At 45.1% G+C, this 24,338-nt stretch overlaps 1 protein-coding gene across 2 annotated transcripts in view; it reads left to right on the plus strand.

Annotated features, from left to right (window-relative positions):
- Positions 1-24,338, plus strand: part of ADAM19 (ADAM metallopeptidase domain 19) — a 63,815-nt gene that overhangs the window by 18,680 nt on the left and 20,797 nt on the right. For both annotated transcript variants that reach the window (XM_077266430.1, XM_077266431.1), the window contains exons 4-10: positions 1,006-1,084; positions 9,185-9,261; positions 10,056-10,239; positions 19,406-19,471; positions 19,548-19,619; positions 22,683-22,849; positions 24,096-24,180. In XM_077266430.1, the coding sequence (XP_077122545.1) occupies positions 1,006-1,084; positions 9,185-9,261; positions 10,056-10,239; positions 19,406-19,471; positions 19,548-19,619; positions 22,683-22,849; positions 24,096-24,180 (730 nt within the window). The remainder of the gene's footprint in view (positions 1-1,005; positions 1,085-9,184; positions 9,262-10,055; positions 10,240-19,405; positions 19,472-19,547; positions 19,620-22,682; positions 22,850-24,095; positions 24,181-24,338) is intronic.

Raw genomic sequence — 24,338 nt, forward strand, 5'->3', positions numbered from 1 at the left:
CAGTCTCCTGAATTGGAGCTTAAAAGGGTCAGGACCTTGTGCCCTATTGCCAACAGTCTCTTTAATTGGAGCTCAAAAAAGGCAGGACCTTGTGCCCTCTTGCCAACTGTCCCCTGAGTTGGAGATCAAAAGGGGCAAGACCTTGTGCCCTATTGCCAACAATCTCTTGAATTGGAGCTCAAAAGGGGCAGGAACCAGTAATTCTAGGGGCACTGTTTTTTGTTTTCCTAATCACATACAACCCTATAACGTGTCAGCCTATCCTTCCCTTAATGGTGTAGGACACCCTGGGCCATGGAGATTTTATGGGCCCGATTAATTATTTGCATTTTTTTCTTAAAGGGAATCTGACATTAGGATCCACCCTCCTAAGCTGTCCATATGGGGGTGTAGATCATAGGAAGCTGGATAAAATGATAGCTTGATTTCTGTGATCTGATGTCTTATTCCAGAGAAATTCACATTTTTCTTAATATGTAATTGGGCTGTTAAGATCAAGGGGCCGGACATAAATCTCCCTGAGAATCTGCCTCCAGAGCTTATTATTATAAAGGAAAGGAGGAGTAACCAGTGTGAGACATATTAATCAGGAGAGCAGACTGTCAGTCATTACCTGAGACCCTTTGGCTTTCAGGTATGCAGGTGTAAGCATGCACTGGCACTAACTGATAGCAGGCTCAGCAGTACGTAATTATAGAGTCGGCTGTCAATGAGTGATGAGGCGTGCTTATAGCCGCTACCCTCAGTGCAGTGAGCCGACATGACTGAAAGCTTGCATGACTGAAAGCTTGCATGACTGAAAGCTGGCGGCTCTCGGGAGAAATTAGCAACTCTGTATTATATCTTATCCAAGAAATCTGCATCTTTCTCCTCCTGAACTGATCTTTCATTCCCCATTTTAAGAAATAAAAATGAACCCATCAGTAAAACTCCAAACCGCATCACATTGTGGATGGAATATGGATTACCGTGGGCAACTAATTAACTCTTTGTTTTCATCCCCAGGCAACTTCTCCACCCGAATTACAGAGAGATCCATTACAGCTCTAGCGACATTCCTATTGTGCATGAACCCAACATGATGGTAGGAACGGCTTCCTTAATGTCAACCTTCTGAACTTTGCACTGGCTTTTGTCTTAAAGGGGATTGTCCAACATTAGAAAATCACAGCTGCGTTCTTCAAAAAATAGTGCCACCCCTGTCCAAAGGCTGTATGTGGTATTGCAGCTAAGTATGTACGTGCCATGGGGTAATGTATCCAAGGGTGGTACCTGCTGTATGGACGTGCCATGGGGTGATGTATCCATGGTGGTACCTACTGTACGGACGTGCCATGAGGTGATGTATCCAAGGGTGGTACCTACTGTATGGACGTGTCATGGGGTGATGTATCCATGGTGGTACCTACTGTATGGACGTGCCATGGGGGTGATGTATCCATGGGTGGTACCTACTGTACGGACGTGGCATGGGGTGATGTATCCAAGGGTGGTACGTACTGTACGGACGTGGCATGGGGTGATGTATCCATTGCTGGTACCTACTGTATGGACGTGCCATGGGGTGATGTATCCAATGGTGGTACCTACTGTACTGTACCTACTTTACACCCATGGCACGTCTGTACAGTAGGTACCACCATTGGATGTATCCAATGGTGGTACCTACTGTACAGACGTGCCATGGGTGTGATGTATCCAAGGGTGGTACCTACTGTACAGACGTGGAATGGGGGTGATGTATCCATGGGTGGTACCTACTGTACAGACTTGGCATAGGGGTGATGTATCCATGGGTGGTATCTACTGTACAGACGTGCCTTGGAGTGATTTATCCAAGGGTGGTACCTACTGTACGGACGTGCCATGGGGGTCGTGTATCTGCAGCGCCCCAGAGTCCTGGTCGTTGCAGTACTGATGCTCCGCCGCTAAGGGGGGCTATGGTACGTCTGATGGCACTGAAGGAGTTCACCTGACCAGGTATCACAGACACCAATACACTTCACAGTCTGGCCTCCAGGGGGAGCTAAGGGTGCTATGTATTAGGCCACTCCTCACAATCTGGTAAAACTGGGGGTTAGAGAGGAAGTTAGAGAGAAGCTGACTGGGAATCGAACAGGCAACATCCTGTGGCAGAGGGTGTTGCGGGGAGAGACTCAGGGGGGTCCTTGTCAGGGGTGGGATCCTGACAGAGGCCTAGCGAACTGAGAGAACGTTACGGGACCGCGCCTGCACTTGATCGCGGCGGTGCCCTAAGAAAGGATAAGAAGCGAGGTTTATTGTGCTGAGTGAGAAACGAGATCAACGCAACAAGGAGAAATACCAGTAGGAGTCGTGCTGTAAGACGAGGCAACATCCTACTGAGGCGCGCAGCCGGTGGCCGGAACGCAGAGGAAGTACTAGGCTCCAAGCAATACTTCAAACCTACGGCAGGACAGTCAGTTATAGGCGGGCTGTCTCACCTAAAATCACCTACGAAGACATAGGGGGCAACATTTGGAGAGGGGCGACTCTAGGGTCCCGGAAGAACTCCGAGCCTACCCGTCATACGGGTGCGTCCTAGCCATATCATCTGGGGGACGAAGAAGAACATCAGAATCGAGTTGTGAGGGAACTTCAGAAACAGACACAACAGTTGTGGGGACTATCCCGTAAGCACAGCAGGGGAGGACCACAACACACAAACGCTAGAAGGTAGGCACAGATTTCCACCTGCAAAGGGAACTCTGGAGGTGCCATCGGACCGGCCGGACTTGCGCAGCCTGGTTAACCGTATTCCGGACTGAGGATCCTGAGCCTTCAGTAAAGAGGTAAAGAGACTGCAACCTGGTGTCCTCGTTATTTACTGCGACCGGCACTGCACCGCACTACCACCACTTTCCACACCTATTATTGGGCGCCCCTCAGCAGGGTCACGGACCGGGTCTAGCCACCGTGACAGTCCCAGCGCAGAGACTCAGAGGCCCGGTACCGGGTACCCCTCGGCCCTGCGGCAGTGGGGGCGCTACATATCCATGGGTGGTACCTACTGTGTAGACGTGCCATGGGGGTGATGTATCCATGGGTGGTACCTACTGTATGGACGTGCCATGGGGTGATGTAACCATGGGTGGTACCTACTGTACAGACGTGTCATGGGGGTGATGTAACCATGGTTGGTACCTACTGTACGGACGTGTCATGGAGGTGATGTATCCTTGGGTGGTACCTACTGTACGGAAAAGGCATAGGAGTGATGTATCCACGGGTGTTATCTACTGTACAGACGTGCCATGGGGGTGATGTAACCATGGGTGGTACCTACTGTACAGACGTGCCATGGGGGTGATGTAACCATGGGTGGTACCTACTATACTGATGTGGCATGGGGGTGATGTGTCCATGGGTGGTACCTACTGTACGGACATCCCATGGGGGTCATGTATCCACAGGTGGTACCTACTGTACGGACATCCCATGGGGGTCATGTATCCACAGGTGGTACCTGCTGTACGGATGTGCCATGGGGGTGATGTATCCACAGGTGGTACCTGCTGTACGGACGTGCCATGGGGGTGATGTATCCACGGGTGGTACCTACTGTACTGACGTGCAATGGTCGTGATGTATCCATATATGTATGTATGTGCTCCAAAAACTCTGCAAAAAGGAGTTGTGTGCACATGATCTTAGTCTGCATCAGTACGTTATGAGTAATGCAATGTTTTTAGGAAGTTTCTTAACGATTTCCTGTAGACAATTTTATATGTAAACCATTTATTGCTTCTTGTCCACGTGTTTGGGAATGTTTACTTCCCCCGCGTCTGTTCACCCTGCACGACTCCCGCTTCTTATCCATTATTTGGTTTTTGGATAATCCATCTCCAGCAGCAGAAGCTCCTCTCCTTCTGGTCTGCATCAAAACATGGCGTCTTGTCATCTGCCTCCCAGAACATTTTGCGGTTTCTTGGGTCCATCCTGCAAACTTTGTCTATTTTTCTGCTGGTGTTTTGCTGTTTCCTACCTCGGATCAGTTTTAGGTTTGACCTGTCATCGCTTTCTGTTTCCTGGCACACTTCTGCGCCGCCTGGGGCTGAGCGACATCGCTAAGTAGGTCAGGAGTGAGAAGTCATTGCTCTCCGCCGGCCACTTATTTATAGAGCGTGCAGATATTCGCCGTCACATGGCGGACGCTGAGGTTAGAGAAGGACAGATGTGGCCACATCCAGACATGTGGCACAAATGCAGATGTCGTTAAGCAGTAGCATGTCTGCGCAATACTTATTCCACACTGGAAGCTTAGATATGAGGAGCCGTTTCATGGCGGAAACACTAAGATCTGCGGCAAGTATTTTTTTCTAGAACGCTGATTTAGCAGCCTCCAACTTTATGGCTGCCGCACTACAGCAACAGCGCCCCACGCTGTGCTATTTGTGCATCACGTCCAGTCTCGTTTCGAGAGCAAGACTACCCTAGTGTATAATTTGTGTAAAAATTGCTGACCACCTCTCCATGGTTCGACCCCATCTGAGATGGGAATAGATGTCAGAGATGGGGATATCCCTTTAATAGAGGATAAGGGGACACAGACATCTCAGATATCCAGAGGAAGCTCGTGGACCCCAATGCAAAATGTCCAACCGGACCCCCAAATGTCATAGTATATGATTGAATAGTATATGATTTTCTCATATAGGCCGAAGGGACTTTGTTGTCCCTAGACTCCAAGGCCCGGGCTCTTAGGAGTTTCATTGGTTGTAATACTTCATCTCTCCTGCGGAGGCGCTGCAGTAAAACTAAACACTGCAGCTTTGAGAGTGATGGAAGGAGATACTTTCTTTAAGATTTGTAAAAAAAACTTTTACCATGCACTGTACATTGTAATTTGCTGCCTCTACGTACATATGTTTCTAACCCTGTTAGTCTTTAATTAGTAGAGTTTTTTTTTCTTTCATGCATGTATTTTTTGGCTAAAAATCATTTTTGCCTTCAACTTTCAACTTTGCAGCTTTTGCCTTCAGTAGCTTCTTGAATTTACTGTCTATTGCTGGCTGTAGAATGAGGTAAGTTAGAATCTGTCAGTGAGCTCATTCTGACTATCTGATGGAAAGTTTTGACTATTTTATTTTTCTGTTTGTTTTTTTTTAGGTTTTTTTTTAGCTTTTCTCAGATGATTTATGACCATAGCCTGTAAAAGCCAAACGGTTATTTTTTTTTTTTAGGGAAATCCAATTGCAAAAAAATATTTTTAGCCCCAGATACATGCATTTTAGTAAAAAAAAAAAATCAATCTTTTTAAAGGCAGGAAGCTTTTTGACATTGAACGGGTTAATTCCTTCTGGTAAAACATCGCGGCCACCATTTACCGCATACGGTTTAATGGTTGGTATTGATTGGTAATAGATATCCCCCTAATGAATTGCCTTCCCAGGAAGAGGTGTGTAGACCGTGACATGTGGAAGGTAAGGCAGCCATGCTGTAAACCCCACACCGGGTCCTAATCCTCACCGGTGGTGTCGAAGCAGACGCCTCCATCTCCATCGTTCGTCGCTGAATCGCGGTGATGATATCCGACTAGTACAGTTATGTCTTTGTCTTACATATCCCCCCCCTCTGCTCCTCGGCCACATGTGGAGGTCAGCGTGGGCCGCAGGGGGTTAAATCCGCAATGGTGAGATCATCAAGTAAGCGGATTCGGGGGGATACGCGAAGATGGAAATGACCAGCGACTTAGAAGAATGAAAGACCCCACTGTCCATTGTGCCCCTCATAATGTCTGATTGTTTTTGCCACCTTAAAGGGGCTCTCCGGGGCGAAACGGATAGAGCGGCCATTATGGAGCTGTTGGACGTGTCATAATGTCTTATTATAGGATCTGGACTGATTTCAGGGATGGTGGGGATAGTTGTAGAGGAGGATGTTTTTTTTTTTTTACATATTTTACCCATAGAGCTAAAAATGTGGCCAAAAATTGGTCCCTAAAGGGGACTGCTCAGCTCTCCTTACATGTCTTTCTTGGTAATCATTGATATTCGACCATAATTCTGGGACATCTTTGCTTTGTCCCGTTCCTCTATTATGAAAAATTGACAACTGGGCGTTACCGTTTCCCATCTTAAGGGGGGGCATGTCCCTACTGAGTCTGATACTGTCCTCACTGATTGGACAATGTCAGAGGGTGTAGAGATGTACTGTAAATATTAATTTATTCTATCATTTCCAGGAGGAACGACTGAAGAACAGGTTAATGTAGATTTCCTAATTTTTGACCAATAATATTGTTGTACCCCTTTAAAGGGAAATTCACAGAAAACTATTGTCTATAGGATGGTCTAACATTTGTAAGGGTCATCGATATCAAATGAATGAACATCTGAATCTCCACTGATCAAATGGTTGAAGGGATCAAGATGGTTCACAAGTGCTGTGTTTAACAGGCACAGTGCCATGCATTTTGTGGCTGAGGCTGGTATTGCAGCTTATCGTTTCTCATTTACGTAAATGGGACTGAGCTGTATGAGTCTTTCACTGCGGCCCCTTAAATCAGCTGATTAGTGATGTTGCCAGGGTCAGCGTAATTCAGTCCCCCAAAGGAATATAATGCAGCACCCCCATAGGAGTATAATGCAGCCCCCCAGAGGAGTATAATGCAGCCCTCCCAGAGGAGTGTAATGCAGCCCCCCATAGGAGTATAATGCAGCCTCCCCATATGAGTATAATGCAGCCCCCCCATAGGATTATAATGCAGCCCCCATAGGAGTATAATGCAGTCCCCATAGGAGTATAATGTATCCCCCCATATGAGTATAATGTATCTCCCCATAGGAGTATCATGCAGCCCCCTCATAGGAGTATAATGCAGCCTCCCCTTAGGAGTATAATGCAGCCTCCCCATAGGAGTATAATGCAGCCTCCCCATAGGAGTATAATGCAGCCTCCCCATAGGAGTATAATGCAGCCTCCCCATAGGAGTATAATGCAGCCCCCCATAGGAGTATCATGCAGCCCCCTCATAGGAGTATAATGCAGCCCCCCTTATCAGTATAATGCAACCCCCCATAGGAGTATAATGTATCCCCCCATTGGAGTATATCCCCCCATAGGAGTATTATGCAGCCCCCTCATAGGAGTATAATGCAGCTTTCCCTTAGGAGTATAATGCAGCCTCCCCACAGGAGTATAATGCAGCCTCCCCATAGGCGTATAATGCAGCCCCCATAGGAGTATCATGCAGCCCCCTCTGTTGTGAATTTGGATTCTAGGCTCCCCCGGTGGCTACTGGTGGAATTGAACTGGTGTCTTCATCTTCTCTGTTCACCTGTTCCCATCAAGATGTGGGAGTCGCTATATAACCTTGCTGCTCTGTTAGTTGCTTGCCGGTCAACAATGTTATCAGAAGCCTCTCTGTGCTTGTTCCTGCTCCTAGACAACTACTAGATAAGTTGGACTCTTGTCCATGTTTGTTTTTGCATTTTTGTTCCAGTTCACAGCTGTAGTTTCGTTACTGTGTCTGGAAAGCTCTTGTGAACAGGAATTGCCACTCTGGTGTTATGAGTTAATGCCAGAGTTTTAAAGTAATTTCTGGATGGTGTTTTGATAGGGTTTTCAGCTGACCATGAAAGTGTCCTTTCTGTCTTCTGCTATGTAGTAAGTGGACCTCAAATTTGCTAAACCTATTTTCATACTACGTTTGTTATTTCATCTTGATTCACCGCCAATACATGTGGGGGGCCTCTGTCTCCTTTCGGGGTATTTCTCTAGAGGTGAGCTAGGACTAATATTTTCCTCTGCTAGCTTTATTTAGTCCTCCGGCTGGTGCTGGGCATCTAGAATCAACGTAGGCATGCTACCCGGCCACTGCTAGTTGTGCGTTAGGTTTAGTTCATGGTCAGCTCAGTTTCCGTCTTCCAAGAGCTAGTTCCTATATATGCTGATGCTATGATCTCTTGCCATTGAGATCATGACACCCCTCATAGGAGTATAATGCAGTCCCCATAGGAGTATAATGCAGTCCCCATAGGAGTATAATGTATCTCCCATATGAGTATAATGTATCCCCCCATAGGAGTATCATGCAGCCCCCTCATAGGAGTATAATGCAGTCCCCATAGGAGTATAATGCAGTCCCCATAGGAGTATAATGTATCTCCCATATGAGTATAATGTATCCCCCCATAGGAGTATCATGCAGCCCCCTCATAGGAGTATAATGCAGCCTCCCCTTAGGAGTATAATGCAGCCTCCCCATAGGAGTATAATGCAGCCTCCCCATAGGAGTATAATGCAGCCTCCCCATATGAGTATAATGCGGCCCCCCCATAGGAGTATAATGCAGCCTCCCCATATGAGTATAATGCAGCCCCCATATCAGTATAATGCAACCCCCCATAGGAGTATAATGTATCCCCCCATTGGAGTATAATGTATCCCCCCATAGGAGTATAATGCAGCCCCCTCATAGGAGTATAATGCAGCCTTCCCTTAGGAGTATAATGCAGCCTCCCCACAGGAGTATAATGCAGCCTCCCCATAGGAGTATCATGCAGCCCCCCATAGGAGTATCATGCAGCCCCCTCATAGGAGTATAATGCAGCCCCCCCATAGGAGCATAATGTATCCCCCCATAGGAGTATAATGTATCCCCCCATAGGAGTATAATGTATCCCCCCATAGGAGTATAATGCAGCCCCCATAGAGTATAATGCAGCCCTATAGTCCTCCAGTATTATGGCCACCACAAACTCACTGTTTTGAAAAATAAATAAATACAATACTCACCTCTTCTCATTCCCCGCAGCAGCACGTCTCCTCACCTCAGCAGCTCCACTGCCTAGCACAACGTGTTGCACGATGAAGTGATGTCAATGTTACGTGATGTTCTCTCCTCCATCATTGCTTTCAACTGTTTGTTATCTAGGATCCTGATAAAGTTGAATGCGTGATGCAGTGGAGGGGGGGCACTGGCACTGGGCTCCCCTGACCTCCAACTGCTTAGTGGCCACGCGGTCTGCCGCTATGGCTGGGAGTTCCTCAGGTAGTGGGAGTGCGGTAGGCAGCTGCCTAGTCTGCCTGCCCCATCGCTGACCCTGGGACCAGCTAACGCCCAGAGCCAAATTAAAGGTCGATTCACAAATTGTAAATGCATTATCATCTTTGTATCTATGAACTGATTTATTAATGCAGAGATCATTACTGTTGGTTGTAGGACCACTGTTATTACCATGGAACAGTACGGGGGCAGAAAGACTCAAGCGTTGCCGTCAGCACCTGCTCAGGAATAAGGTGAAGAGAGAAGACGGCACAAATTATTGCTTTTCATTACGTGTTATAACATTGTGTTAATGGCTGTAACATGGTGAGATATTTCATTTAACAGTTTGGAGTGAGATTCATTAAAATGTTAGAAAATTGCATGAAGAACAACTCCATATGTTCTGGTATTTTTTTGTAATTTTTTTCTCTTGCAATACCACATGTCACCACTTTGCCAGCAATGAGTCTTTTCCATAGAGATCAATCCAACAGCGCCACCACATATAACCTGTGCGTGGTTAAAACCATTTACCTTTAAAGAGAACCTGTCACTTTCCATAAATATCTATTTTTTTCCTTCATTGTTAATGCCGCTGTTCTCCTGAATCCAGCAATGTTTTTCTCTTGTTCCTGCGACTCTCCGTTCCTGAGATATGCCCCTTTCTTCCTTGTATATAAATTTTGTCTTATTAACCAACTGGGTGTGGTCCCCAAAAAGATGCCCATATATAGTCAAGGACTACGCTCACTTGGCTAAAAAGTCTGGATCTATACGCAGGAAAGAAGGAGCCATATCTCAGGAACGGAAAGGCGCAGAAACACAAGAAAAACAATGCCGGATTCAGGAGAACAGCGTGATTTACACCAGGTAACATTTTTACATATTTCTGGCAAATTATAGATTCTCTTTAAAATGAGGTAACATCATAATAAACAATGTAATTGAAGTGGAATGTTAAAGAATAAAAACCAAACGTTGAGTTTTACAATCTTGGACATTACAGAGTCCGTTCATGAGTAAATGTCCAGTCTTGTGTCTGCAGGGGGCTCGTAACACTCAGCAATGGGATAAGTTATGTACTGGAACCATTACCAGGAGACAAGGAGAGACATCTCCTCTACAGAGCCGAACATTTGGAAGTGCGAGAAGGCAAATGTGGGTACATAAACTCTACCGGACCACACTTCTCCAACTCCACCTACCACCATCATCCTCATCATTATCGGGTGAGTGTGGTGAATGCTATACGGACTGAGCAGGGGGTTGGACACGATGTCCCTTGAGGTCCCTTTCAATTCTAACATTCTACAAGTCTATGACTTCATCTATAGGTTCTAGGGGACAACGCAATATGGTGGATGCCACCATGAAATCGGGGACACACAGAGGTACAGCCGGAGATGTTGTATAACCAATCGGTACATCACAGATCTGTGCCCGAGGTCTTATGATTAGTGATAACCAAAATGGATTTTCCCACCTTGGACATTTTTGACATATCCTGAGTATGTGCCATAAATGTCTCATAGGCAATTCCCACCGATCGGACCTGTAGTTATCTTCAGAATGGGGTCTGCTAACCCCTGTCTCGTATTCTTGTGAAGAATGAATAGAGAAGTGGAGGAACATGTCCAGCTAGGCTGTCTTCCGTAAATGTCAGATGTTGTGAACTCTGTGTTCAGGCTCCCTCTTGTGGTCACTGGTGGTATGGTGTGACTTTTGCTTTGGGCTCCCCCTGGTGGCTTTGCCTGTTATCCTGCTGGTCTCTGGCTATCAGCTGGTTCGTTATCCTCTGGGAGGTTCCTATATAGCTCTGTTTTACTTCCACTTGTTGCCGGCTGTCGATGTAATCAGTGCTACTCAGATTCCTTCTGACTTCCTTGCTCCCAGTCCATCCAGGATAAGCTAAGTTTTGTTTGCTCATTTTTTGATCAGCAGTGTTTATCATGTTTTCTGTTCCAGCTTGCTAAAATGTAATTCCCTCGCTTGCTGGTTGCTCTAGTGGGCTGAGTTTCTCCCCACACACCGTTAGTTGGTGTGTGGGTTCTTGAAATCTCAGGATGGATATTTTGTAAGGGTTTTTTATTGATCGCATAGACCCCTGCTCTATTTTCTGCTTTCTAGTACTAGTGGGCCTCTTTTGCTGAATCTGATTTTCATCCCTATGTATGTGCCTTCTTCTTACTTCACCGTTAATATTTGTTGGGGGCTTCTATATCTTTGGGGATTATTTCTCTGGAGGCAAGCGAGGTCTTTCTTTCTCTTTAGGGGTAGCTAGTTCCTCAGGCTGGCTCGGGACGTCTAGGAATTTTTTAGGCACGTTCACCGGCTACCTCTAGTTGTTTTGGATAGGTTCAGATTTGCGATCAGTCCAGTTACCATCTCCCTAGAGCTCGTCCTTAGTTTAATCACTTGCTGATCTATTTGTGATCCTCAGCCACTAGGGATCATAACAGTCAGAGCTCCGAGCAGATGTGTCCTCCTCGTCATTCATTCTCCACCTGGATGTGCCAGCTGAAGGCTTCCTCGTTCTGAAGATGGAGCATCTAGAAAGTAGAATTCAGATGCCTGTGACGCACCTTGATGTCTGATCTGGGCGTTGGTCTCCTGACCCAAACCCAACAGGATCAAAGGACTATATGAAGCTGTTGGGTTTGGGTCAAGAGATCTACGACCATTCTGGACTCGGACGTCTGAATTTGGGCTGAAGACATTTATGGCAACTTTGGTATGCTATGTGTCAATCATTAAAATAAATGGTTTATAGGGTTTGACCGGCGACGCTCACTTCCGCATCTGGAGGTGAGCGGCCCTGATGACGTCACAACTGGACATGTGCCCGATCGGCAGATGGCTGGTGTCCTACTCATGGCCCAGTCTAAGTAATAGGACAATGTGCACAATATCTGTCCCAGCAGTTAAATGCTGACCCGTGGGCACCAGTGGCTCTTACCTCCTGATGCGGTACTTAGCTGAGCCCTATAATCAGATTGACATGTTGTGGTGCCAGATAATCGGCAAATGATTTTGCCCAATCCTTTTGGACGGACCCGAGTACCCGCCGAAACCTAAGAATATAACATAGAAGGGTCATCGTAACATGTACAACCCCTGGCAAAAATTATGGAATCACCGGCCTTGGAGGATGTTCATTCAGTTGTTTAATTTTGTAGAAAAAAAGCAGATCACAGACATGGCACGAAACTAAAGTCATTTCAAATGGCAACTTTCTGGCTTTAAGAAACACTAAAAGAAATCAAGAACAAAAAATGTTGGTAGTAATGGTTACTTTTTTTTAACTAAGCATAGGGAAAAATTATGGAATCAACCAATTCTGAGGAAAAAATTATGGAATCACCCTGTAAATTTTCATACCCAAAAATAACACCTGCATCAAATTAGATCTGCTCATTAGTCTGCATCTAAAAAGGATTGATCCCACCTTGGAGAGCTGTTGCACCAAGTGTACTGACATGAATCATGGCTCCAACAAGAGAGATGTCAATTGAAACAAAGGATAGGATTATCAAACTCTTAAAAGAGGGTAAATCATCATGCAATGTTGCAAAAGATGTTGGTTGTTCACAGTCAGCTGTGTCTGAAATCTGGACCAAATACAAACAACATGGGAAGGTTGTTAAAGGCAAACATACTGGTAGACCAAGAAAGATATCAAAGCATCAAGACCGGAAACTTCAAGCAATATGTCTCCAAAACAGGAAATGCACAACAAAACAAATGAGGAACGAATGGGTGGAAACTGGAGTCAACGTCTGTGACCGAACTGTAAGAAACCGCCTAAAGGAAATGGGATTTACATACAGAAAAGCTAAACGAAAGCCATCATTAACACCAAAACAGAAAAAACAAGGTTACAATGGGCTAAGGAAAAGCAGTCGTGGACTGTGGATGACTGGATGAAAGTCGTATTCAGTGATGACTCACGAATCTGCATTGGGCAAGGTGATGATGCTGGAACTTTTGTTTGATGCCGTTCCAATGAGATTTATAAAGATGACTGCCTGAAGAGAACATGCAAATTTCCACAGTCATTGATGATATGGGGCTGCATGTCAGGTAAAGGCACTGGGGAGATGGCTGTTATTACATCTTCAATAAATGAACAAGTTTATGTTGATATTTTGGACACTTTTCTTATCCCATCAATTGAAAGGATGTTTGGGGATGATGAAATCATTTTTCAAGATGATAATGTATCCTGCCATAGAGGAAAAACTGTGCAAACATTCCTTGAGAAAAGACACATAAGGTCAATGTCATGGCCTGCAAATAGTCCGGATCGCAATCCAAATGAAAATCTTTGGTGGAAGTTGAAGAAAATGGTCCATGACAAGGCTCCAACCTGCAAAGCTGATCTGGCAACAGCAATCAGAGAAAGTTGGAGCCAGATTGATGAAGAGTCCTGTGTGACACTCATTAAGTCCAGGCCTCAGAGACTGCAGCTGGTATAAAAGCCAGAGGTGGTGCAACAAAATACCAGTGATGTGTTGGAGGGTTTTTTGTTTGTTAGTTTTTCATGATTCCTTAATTTTTTCCTCAGGATTGAGTGACTCCATCATTTTTCCCCTCTGCTTGGTTAAAAAAAAGTAACCATTACTGACTACCACATTATTTGATCTTGATTTCTTTTAGTGTTTCTTAAAGCCAGAAAGCTGCCATTTGTAATGACTGTAGTTTTGTGCCATGTCTGTGATCTGCTTTTTTTTCTACAAAATTAAGCAACTAAATGAACATCCTCCAAGGCCGGTGATTCCATAATTTTTGCCAGGGGTTGTAATAGGCAGAAAACCTCGAGATATTGCGGATTCTGAGAACATAGCTTGTTACTCATGTTCTGCTCCCAGGAGATCGATTCATGAAGCAGATGTCCATTATCTGCTGCTCATTAGTGCTGCCGGCCTCTGGATGTCACACATTGCAGACACGGCCAAACAAAGCACAACCCCCTCATTACACCGCCATCTGGTGCATCCGTACAGATGTTTGGCGCCATTCCTGCTGTACGACCCCAGATCTCTGATCCTTCAGAGATGTAACATCTGTCCTCGGCTGAGTCTTCTCTCCGCGGGCTGGAAGTGGCGCACTTGTGAATATTTACACCGGGACTATTATTTATTCTGGGAAGGTGAGCGGAGCGGACACATTCTTAGATTTCCCCTCAGACTTCTAAATTTCATATTGTGCGTCCCCCACTATAAAGTCTCCGAATATTAACCCCATAGTGATCGCCCACTGCAGGAAAACGTTATGGCTTCACTGTCACATCTTTCTTTACAGTTACCGTATTTTTTGGACTAGAAGATTCACCCCAGGTTCAGACAGCAGAAAATGGGAAAAACATTTTTCCTATTAAATAAAACTTTCATGGCCGTGTAAAGTGGAGGGATTACTGATTATTACTAATTTTAGTGTAATAGGATAGAATAATGGATGGCTGTGGTGTTATATACACAACACAGCTCTGCTACATATGTGCATATAGACACACACCGCTCTGCTACATATACACATATAGACACACAGCTCTGCTGCATATACATATGGACATATAGACACACACGGCTCTGCTACATATGGACATATAGACACACACAGATCTGCATATACATATGGACATATAGACACACACAGCTCTGCTACATATGGACATATAGACACACAGTTCTGCTACATATGCACATTTAGACACACAGCTCTGCTACATATGTACATATAGACACACACCGCTCTGCTACATATGCATATATAGACACACAGCTCTGCTACGTATGCACAGATAGACACACACAGATCTGCTGCATATGCACATATAGACAAACAGATCTGCTGCTTATACATATGTAGACATACACAGTTCTGCTACATATGCACATATAGACACACTGCTCTGCTACATATTCACATATAGACACACGCTGCTCTGCTACATGTACATATATATACACACATAGCTCTGCTACATATGGACATATAGACACACACAGCTTTGCTACATATGCACATATAGACACACAGCTCTGCTACATATGCACACATAGGGCTCATACTCACCTACGAGAAACTCGGATGAGTCTCGCACGTCAATACCCGGCACTGCACTCGGCACTCAGGAGTGGAGCGTGCGGCTGCAGTCAAATGACTTGAAAGCTCCTGGAATTACTGGTACAGAAGCTCCTGCAGTCTCTGTTCATTCCTGGTGTCTTCCTCTCCTGCTCTGCACTGATCACATAAATCAGTGTCAGACAGGAGTATAGGGCAGTTCTCTCTATGATGGAGAAGAATGAGGTGTCTGCATTCTCCACCACAGGAAGCTGCTTCTGGACTCTAAGGCACATGCACTTTTTAATAAGTTTTTCATGTAAAAAAATGTGTCTTAGGCCTGTTTCACATGTCCGTTTATTTCCGGTACCGGAAAAAAACGGTATTGGAGATATCCGTGTCCGTGTGTGTAATACTTGTGACACACGTGTGACAACCGTGTGCCGCTCGTGTGTCGCATCAGTATCACATGGACGTCCGCCGGGGAAGAAGCACTACAGTAAGCGCTGTTCCCCGGTGGCTGATGCTGAAGACGGCTCTCATCATTCTCTCCTGCTATGCCAGCGATTGGCGCGAGCAGAGGAGAATGATGAGAGTTATATTAAAGTCTGAATGATGACAGCAGGTGGGGGCTTTTGAGACTATTACTCCCATCATCCGACACTTGCTGCCACTAATAACAATGACAGCAGGAGCGGATGATCGGGGTACTCCTCAGCCGCCTGCGATATAACGAAAGAAATGAATGAAAAAGCCGGCGTGGGTTCCCTCTATTTTCTTGAACCAGCCAGGCAAAACTCACAGCTGGTGGCTGGAATCCTCAGCTGTCAGCTTCTGCAAGGTTGGTTATCAAGAATAGGGGGGTCCCCACACTGTTTGAATTATTTAAATAAATAATTAAAAACGGCGTGGGGGTCCCCCCCATTCTTGACAACCTGCATTGCCAAAGCTCACAGCTGGGGGCTGGTATTCTCAGATTGGTAAGGGCACCCCCCAACCTATAAACAGCAGCCCGCAGCTCCCCACAAAAGGCGCATCTATTAGATACCCCAATTCTGGTGCTTTGCCCGGTTCTTCACACTTGCCCTGTAGCGGTGGCAAATGGGGTTCATATTTGTGGGGTTGATGTCACCTTTGTATTGTCCGGTGACATCAAGCCCACGGCTTAGTAGTGGAGAAGCGTCTATAAGACACCTATCCATTGCTAATCCTATAGTTATATGTTAAATAAAGACACAGTCAAAATAAAGTCCTTTAATTGAAAAAATGACAGACACCTTTAATATTCTTAATTAAACCATACTTACAACCTAGCCTATTTCCAGCGAAGCGCTTGATCTCCTGTAATAAAAGCAAAATAAAAAAACAACAATATACCCCTACCTGTCCGTTGTTCTGTCCCACGCCGTAATCCATGTCTGGGGGACAATTAGTTTTCAACCTGGACGGTACCAAGATGTGACACCTCTCCATTAGTAAGCCTTGTGCTTGATGTCACCTGACATTATAGAGGTGACATCAACCCCACAAATATGAACCCCACTTGCCACCACTACAGGGTAAGTGGGAAGAGCCAGGTAAAGTGCCAGAATTGGCGCATCTAATAGATGTGCCTTTTCTGGGCGGCTGTGGGCTGCTATTTTTAGACTGGGGAGGCCAATATCCATGGCCCCTTACCAGCCTAATAGCAGCCCCCAGCTGTGAGCTTTAGCAAGGCTGGTTGTCAAAAATGAGGGGGACACCACAGAGTTTTTTTTAAATTATTTAAATAATTTAAAAGAGTGTGGGGTCCCCTTTATTCTTGATTTCCAACCTTGCAGAAGCTGACAGCTGAGGGTTGCAGCCCACAGCCGTGAGTTTTGTCTGGTTGGTTTAAGAAAATAGGGGGGAACCCATGTCAGGTTTTCCATTCATTTATTTAGTTATATCGCAGGCGGCGGCTGTGGAATACCCCGATCATCCACTCCTGATGTCACTGTAAGGGCTTGTTTCTATTTGCGAGAAACACGTCCGTGTCTCGCATATGTAAACCAAGCTGTGATGCCGGCACTTGGGAGCAGAGCGTGCGGCCGCATAGCAACACATGGAGCTGCACGCTCTGCTCTGGAGTGCCGGCGCCAGAGCTTGGTTTTCACATGCGACACACGGACGTGTTTCTCGCAAGTGGAAACAAGCCCTTATTAGCGGCAGCAGGTGTCGGATGATGGGAGGGGGGTAATAGTCCCAAAAGCCCCCACCTGCTGTCATCGTTCGGACTTTAATATAACTGTCATCAGGGGCAGGGAAGAATGATGAGAGCCGGCTTCAGCACCAGCCACCGGGGAACAGCGCTTACTGTAGCGCTTGTTCCCCGGTGCCGATTCGTGTCACATGGAGGACATCAATGTGTGTTCTCCGTGTGAACGTGTGTGGGATGTTCTGCCATACGTGCTGATGGTAAAAAATGGACATGTCTACGTGTGGGGTCTACCTGTGTCAGTGTCTCCGGTACATGAGAAAACTGTCACCACATGTACCGGAGACACGGACGTGTGAAAGAGGCCTATAGTCGGAAAAATACGTCAGACATTTATTTAATGTGCTATTGATTTACCTAAAGGGGTTGTTGTCGACCTTTTTTTTTTTTTTTTTTTTTACTTAAATACATATATTTTTGGCTAAAAAACATTGTTGTAATTGGATGGCATTAAAATTTTTGCCTTCTAGAACCTTTGTGTTGCTCTGTCGTTTTCAGAATGGGTTAACTGATGAGAGTCTGTCAGTGAGCTTGTTTTTTACAGGCGGATTCAATGTGTTTTATTTGTCTTTTTCTGAGCTGATTTATGACCTCAGACCAAATCACAATAAAATCTGCAGCGAAACAAAGTCTGAAAAACAAGCGGTGCAAAATTTGTAGTGAAAACCAATTGCAAAAATTATTTTTTAGCCTCAAATACCTGAGTTTGATATGACGGGACAATATTTGACATGAGAATAATCCTTTTAAAGGGGTATTCCCATCTTCATAGGTGTATATTTTTGGATTTCACTGTGGCAATTTACTGCTCATTAAAATTAGCAGTCATTCTTGAGATATCAGCACTTTTTTCTTATTTACAGCTCGTTGCCTTGGAGACCGACCACTGGTGCTGTCTAGCTTGTAAGCACAGTGTTGAAGATGGCTGGGACTAGGAGTTAACAGCTCGCTCCAGCGATCCTCGCCAGGCCAGCTTAGAAACAGAAGCTTAATAGAAAAGAGCTTGTAAGCACTGAGCATGTTCTTCTGTCTATCGGCGGTGGTCGGTCTCCAAGGCAACAAGCTGCCTTGAAGAGGACAAGAAAAGTGTTAATATCTAAAAAACGGCTAAAAATTTTAACTCATAGTAAATTGCTAAATTGCTTGTATTTGTAAGCACTATCCAGCAACACCCATTTTATGAAGATGGTAATAGCCCCGTTTAAGGGCCAAACAGGCCTGGTCATTAAGAGGTTAAAAATAACCAGGGAATGTTCTGACCATAGTATGACGCGGCAGACTGAGTACATTTATACATTTCCCAGGACTTTGAAGCGACTTCTAATGATCTTTACCATTTATAATTGGGGTATCACCTCAGCTGCTGCAGAACCTCTTAGTAAAAACTAAACAAGGGGGTTTTGTCCACAGTTGAAGCACGCACTGTAATACATTGCAAGCACAATGGAGGCTAAGGAAACCAAATGACTGACTGATTGTATATCTTGGTAGATACTCCTGTTTCTCTTTGCAGAGATCTAGCCGGGTGTAAGGAGACTTAAAGGCAATGCTTGTGGGAAAAAATATGCAAATGAGCTCTCCACTAGATTAAGGAGGGAAAAATGTGTCTCTCTAGTGCCATCTGCTGCACTGTCTATTTCTGGCTGCTGAATGAGTCAACTGAAAATCCATCAGCGAGCTCTTTTTGGAGAGTTTGTAGCTCTTTTATTTTCCTTTTTTGGGGCTTCTCTCAGCTAATTTACGAACTAGAAAGTCAAGCTGAACCTTTATGTTGTCGTGAATGGGCTGAGAATATCTCAGAATAAGGAAGATGAGTTGTCGGTACAAAATGAGCTCACTGATGGATTCTCAGTTGGCTCATTCTGCAGCCAATTGGTGAAAATTAAAACAATTATAACAATTATTTTTAGATATAAAAAATACATATATTAAAGTAATAAAGTTCCCCCAAAGGTTTACACATTGCTTAATGAGCACTAAATATTATTAAAGAGGCATCCAGTCGCCTGCAGTGTGGCTTCACGGTTTTCTGCTGCCTGTTTCTATACTTCTGTGATTACTTCAGTTTGGAATCAGACCCCTTGTGTGTCCGGCAGGTGAGAAGAGAGGACGCGGAGGGGGACAGATGTGTGGAGCTGTACCTGGTCGCCGACTACGCGGAGGTAGAGCAGGAGGTGACGGCCGCGCGGCTCAGGCTCAGACATTGGATTGGTGGTGATTTGTGTTTTCCGCATTCAGTTCCAGAAACACGACCTCGACCTGGAGCGGACGCAACGCAAGATGCTGGAAGTGGCCAACTATATGGATAAGGTACAGGGTGTAGTGCCCGGACATCGGGGTCTCTAACCTTTCTTATCATGGGGGCCACGTTCAGCTCTCAGAGATGGCAGCAAGACACATATTATGCGAAAAAAATCATGGAATGCCCCGAATGCCGCCTTATAAGGAACTTATGCCCTCAGTGCCCCCTTATAAGGCAGTAATGCCCACAGTCCCCTCTTATGAAGTTGTAAAGCCCTCAGTGCTCCTTTATGAAGTAGTGATGCCCTCAGTGCCCAATTAAGAAGTAGTGATGCCCTCAGTGCCCCCCGTATGAAGTAGTGATGCCCTCAGTGCCCCCTTATAAAGTCGTGATGCCCTCAGTGCCACCTTATGAAGTAATGATGCCCTCAGTGCTCCCTTATGAAATAGTAATGCCCTCAGTGCCACCTTATGAAGTAGTAATGCCCTCAGTGCCACCTTATGAAGTAGTGATGCCCTCAGTGCCGCCTTATGAAGTAGTAATGCCCTCAGTGCCACCTTATGAAGTAGTAATGCCCTCAGTGCCACCTTATGAAGTAGTAATGCCCTGTGCCACCTTATGAAGTAGTAATGCCCTCAGTGCTCCCTTATGAAGTAGTGATGCCCTCAGTGCTCCCTTATGAAATAGTAATGCCCTCAGTGCCGCCTTATGAAGTAGTAATGCCCCTCAGTGCTCCCTTATGAAATAGTAATGCCCTCAGTGCCCCCTTATGAAGTAGTGATGCCCTCAGTGCCCCCTTATGAAATAGTAATTCCCACAGTGCCCTCTTATGAAGCAGCAATGCCCCACAGTGCCCCCTTATGAAGTAGCAATGCCCTCAGTGCCCCCTTATGAAGTATTGAGGCCCTCAGTGCCCCCTTATGAAGTAGTAATGCCCTCAGTTCTCCCTTATGAAGCAGTAATGCCCTCAGTGCCCCCTTATGAAGTAGTGATGCCCTCAGTGCCCACTTATGAAGTAGTAATGCCATAAGTGCTCACTTATGAAGTAGTACGGTAAGTGCCCTCTTATGAAGTAGTAATGCCATCAGTGCCCCCTAATAAAGTAGTAATGCCTCGAGAGCCCCATTGTAAAGTAATAAGTTCTCCATTTCAAGTGAGTTTTTCTTGCGTGCCCTTTCTGATGTAATTATTCCCCCTTAAAAAGTAACATTTTCATAACTGTACACCAGGTTCTAAATAAACATTTTGATAAAAATCTGTAAGCCCATTTTTGCTTACAGTTTTGTAAAAAAGTGTTTGCCCCTTCCTGATTTCCTATTCTTTCGCATGTTTGTCGCACTTAAGTTTTTCAGGTCACCAAACAAATGTCAATATTAGACAAAGATAACACAAGAAACACAAAATGCAGTTTTTAAATGAAGGTGTTTATTATTAAGGGAAAAAGAAAACCAAACCTACAGTGCCCTGTGTGAATAAGTAATTGCCCCCCCCCCTTAAAACGTAAATTAACTGTGGTTTATCATATCATTGGGAAGCTGAGTTCACATTCCCTAGCCACACCCAGACCTGATTACTCCCACACCTGTTCTCAATCAAGAAATCACTTAAATAGGATCTGCCTGACAAAGTGGAGTAGACCAAAAGTTCCTCAAAAGCTAAACATCATGCTGTGATCCAAATAAATTCTGGAACAAGTGACAAGCAAAGTAATTGAGCTCTATCAGTCTGTAAAAGGTTATAAAGCCATTTCCCAAGCTCTAGGACTCCAGCGAACCACAGTGAGAACCATTATTATTAGTGGTGAACCTTCCTAGGAATTGCCGACCAACCAAACTTACTCCAAGAGCGCAACAAAGGCTCATCCAAGAGGTCACAAAAACCCCACAACAACATCCAAAGAATTGCAGACCTCATTTGCCTTAGTTAAGGTCAGTGATCATATCTCCACCATAAGAAAGAGACTGGGCAAAAATGTCCTGCGATGTTCCAAGAGGAAAAACAATACTGAGCAATAAGAACATAAAGGCTTGTCTCAGTTTTGCCAGAAAACATCTTGATGATCCCCAAGACTATTGGAAGAATACTATTGTGGACTGACGAGACAAAAGTAGAACTGTTTGGAAGGTGTATGTCTCATTACATGTGGCGTAGAAGTAACACAGCATTTCAGAAAAGGAACATCATACCAACAGTAAAATATGGTGGTGGTAGGGTGATGCTCTGGAGCTGCTTTGCTGCTTCAGGACCTGGAAGACTTGCTGTGGTAGATAGAACCATGAATTCTGCTGTCTACCAAAAAATCCTGAAGGAGAATGTCTGGCCATCTGTTCATGACCTCAGGCTGACATGCACTTGGGTTATGCAGCAGGACGATGGTACAAAACATACCAGCAAGTCCACCTCTGAATGGCTTGAGAAAAACAAAATTAAGACTTTGGAGTGGCCTAGTCAAATTCCTAACCTTAATCCGTTTCAGATACTTTAGCATGACCTTTAAAAAAGGCGGTTCATGCTCGGAAACCCTCCAGTGTGTCTGAGTTACAACAATTCTGCAAAGATGAGTGGCCAAAAATCCTCCAGAGCGTTGTAAAGGACTCTTTGCCAGTTATCACAAATGCTTGTTGTTACTGCTGAGGTAGGACCAACAGTTATTAGGTTTAGGGGGCAATCACTTTTTCATACAGGGCCCTGTAGGTTTGGATTTCTTTTTCCCTTAATAAAGACCTTCATTTAACTTGTGTTATCTTTGTCTAATATCTAAATTTTGTTTAGTGATCTGAAACATTTAAGTGTGACAAACATGAATTGGAAATCAGGAAGGGGCAAGCACTGTTTCGCATAACCGTATGTGCTTTCTTCCAAAAACAGCGCCACCTTTGTCCATCTGTCATCTCTGGTATTGCATCTCAGCCTCATTTTCTCCAAAGCAGTTGAGCTGCAATACCAGAGACAACAGATGGACAAGGGTGGCGCTGTTTTTTGGAAGTAATCAGTATTGTTTTTCTAACCCTGTACTAGTTGTTTAAAGGGGTTGTCCAACTTTAGGACCAATTTCTTTCTTTTTTTATGTAACTAATTGCATGTATTAGGTTATAAATCATTACTCGCTTTGATAGAAGTTGTGCGTCCAGTTTTACAGGGCTCTGAAGATTCGTATCGCGCTGGTCGGATTGGAGGTCTGGACAACAGGGGATAAGTGCAACGTGTCGGAAAACCCTTACGTCACCTTACGTGCCTTCCTGTCTTGGAGAAGAAAGATCCTATTGCAGACGCCGCATGACAATGCACAGCTCATAACGTAAGGAAATCGCTACCCTATACATTTGTATAGCATTAATTGATGTGCTCCCTACATAGGGCCATACATTACATTAAAGGATTGGAGGTCCGACACCCGGCACCCCCACTGATCAGCTGTCCTATGAAGCTATGACTCCACAGCGCCGTGGTGGCCATCCTCCGGTACTGCAGCTGAGATCACATTCACTTCAATGAGAGCTCATTAGATACTAGCGATCTATCCTTTAAAGAGGTTTTCCATGATGACAAAAATGTTCTCTCCATAATGTTGCAAATATCAAACGTAGCCGGTACTTACTATCTTTTGGTGCAGCGCTGCGCTCAGTGATTGGCTGCAGCGGTGATGTGCGCTATTGTTGTGATATGATGGCTGCAGCCAGTAATGGAGCAGCAACGGAGAGGCAATGTCTTGGCATTCCAGTAAGTGATGGCATATTCGAAGTCTATGTCATCCCTTACTGATCGCTTGTAGTCAGATTTGGGACCCCCACCTTTCTTGAGAACGAAGGAGGCAGAATGCTTCCCCCCTTTTACAATTTTTCTTGCACAGCAGCACTCCGGCCCCTTAGAGTGCAGCAGCCCCCTTTTATTTGAATGGAGCCACCTTCCACTGGGTAGAGGAAAAACCCCAAATTTCGGACCCTCAGCAATCATTAAAAGGGTATTCTCAAATTTGAAAGTTATCCCCTATTCATGGCATGGTGGATGGTGGACTTCATGATTGCCGGGGGTCTGACTGCTGGGACCCCTACCAACTCTGAGAACCAGACCCATTCATTCTTATAGGAGTGCTGAAGACCACCTGAGTGCACTGGTTGGCTATCTTAGGTGGTCCCATTAAGAATGAATGGAGCGGCAGTGTTCATGATAGACCACTGCTCCATTCACTTTGGACTTTTCAGTACTTAGGTTCGGTGGGGTTCCCAGTGGTCGGACCCCCACTCATGGATAGGAGATAAGTTCCAAATTTGAGAATATCCCTTTAAGCGCGATATGCCATTATTACCGCTAGGTCATCTACTAGAATGTAAAGGATTGAAATCCCAATAACTTGGCAAGAGGTAAATATCAGGTACGACAAGGTGACATACAGGGTCCGCCATTCTGTGTACATCGCTACGGCATATAGAAGCTATAGAAATACCAGCTGATAAAGGACACAATGGAGGAGCATTGTGCCAGCAGCAGCGGTGGTTGGGGCTGTATTCTGCCTTGTTTGTGACATTTTCCTATCTCTCCCATAGGGGGCGCACTTTCCACGGTACGACAATTGGACTGGCTCCATTGCAGGCAATGTGCTCTTCCTATCAGTCTGGAGGTGTGAATATGGTAAGCAAGTCTTCGAAGGTTTATTATGTATACCTCCCAACATGGAGATCATGGGACCCCATAGCAGACATACGTATTGGGTCCGCATTTGGTGGGGTCACGGCACATAGGCGCAGTCACCAAACATACAGTCCAAATTTTATGCACAAGTAGAGGGA

This window comes from Ranitomeya variabilis, chromosome 5 (assembly GCF_051348905.1).
Source record: "Ranitomeya variabilis isolate aRanVar5 chromosome 5, aRanVar5.hap1, whole genome shotgun sequence".
Classification (NCBI taxonomy): Eukaryota; Metazoa; Chordata; class Amphibia; order Anura; family Dendrobatidae; genus Ranitomeya; species Ranitomeya variabilis.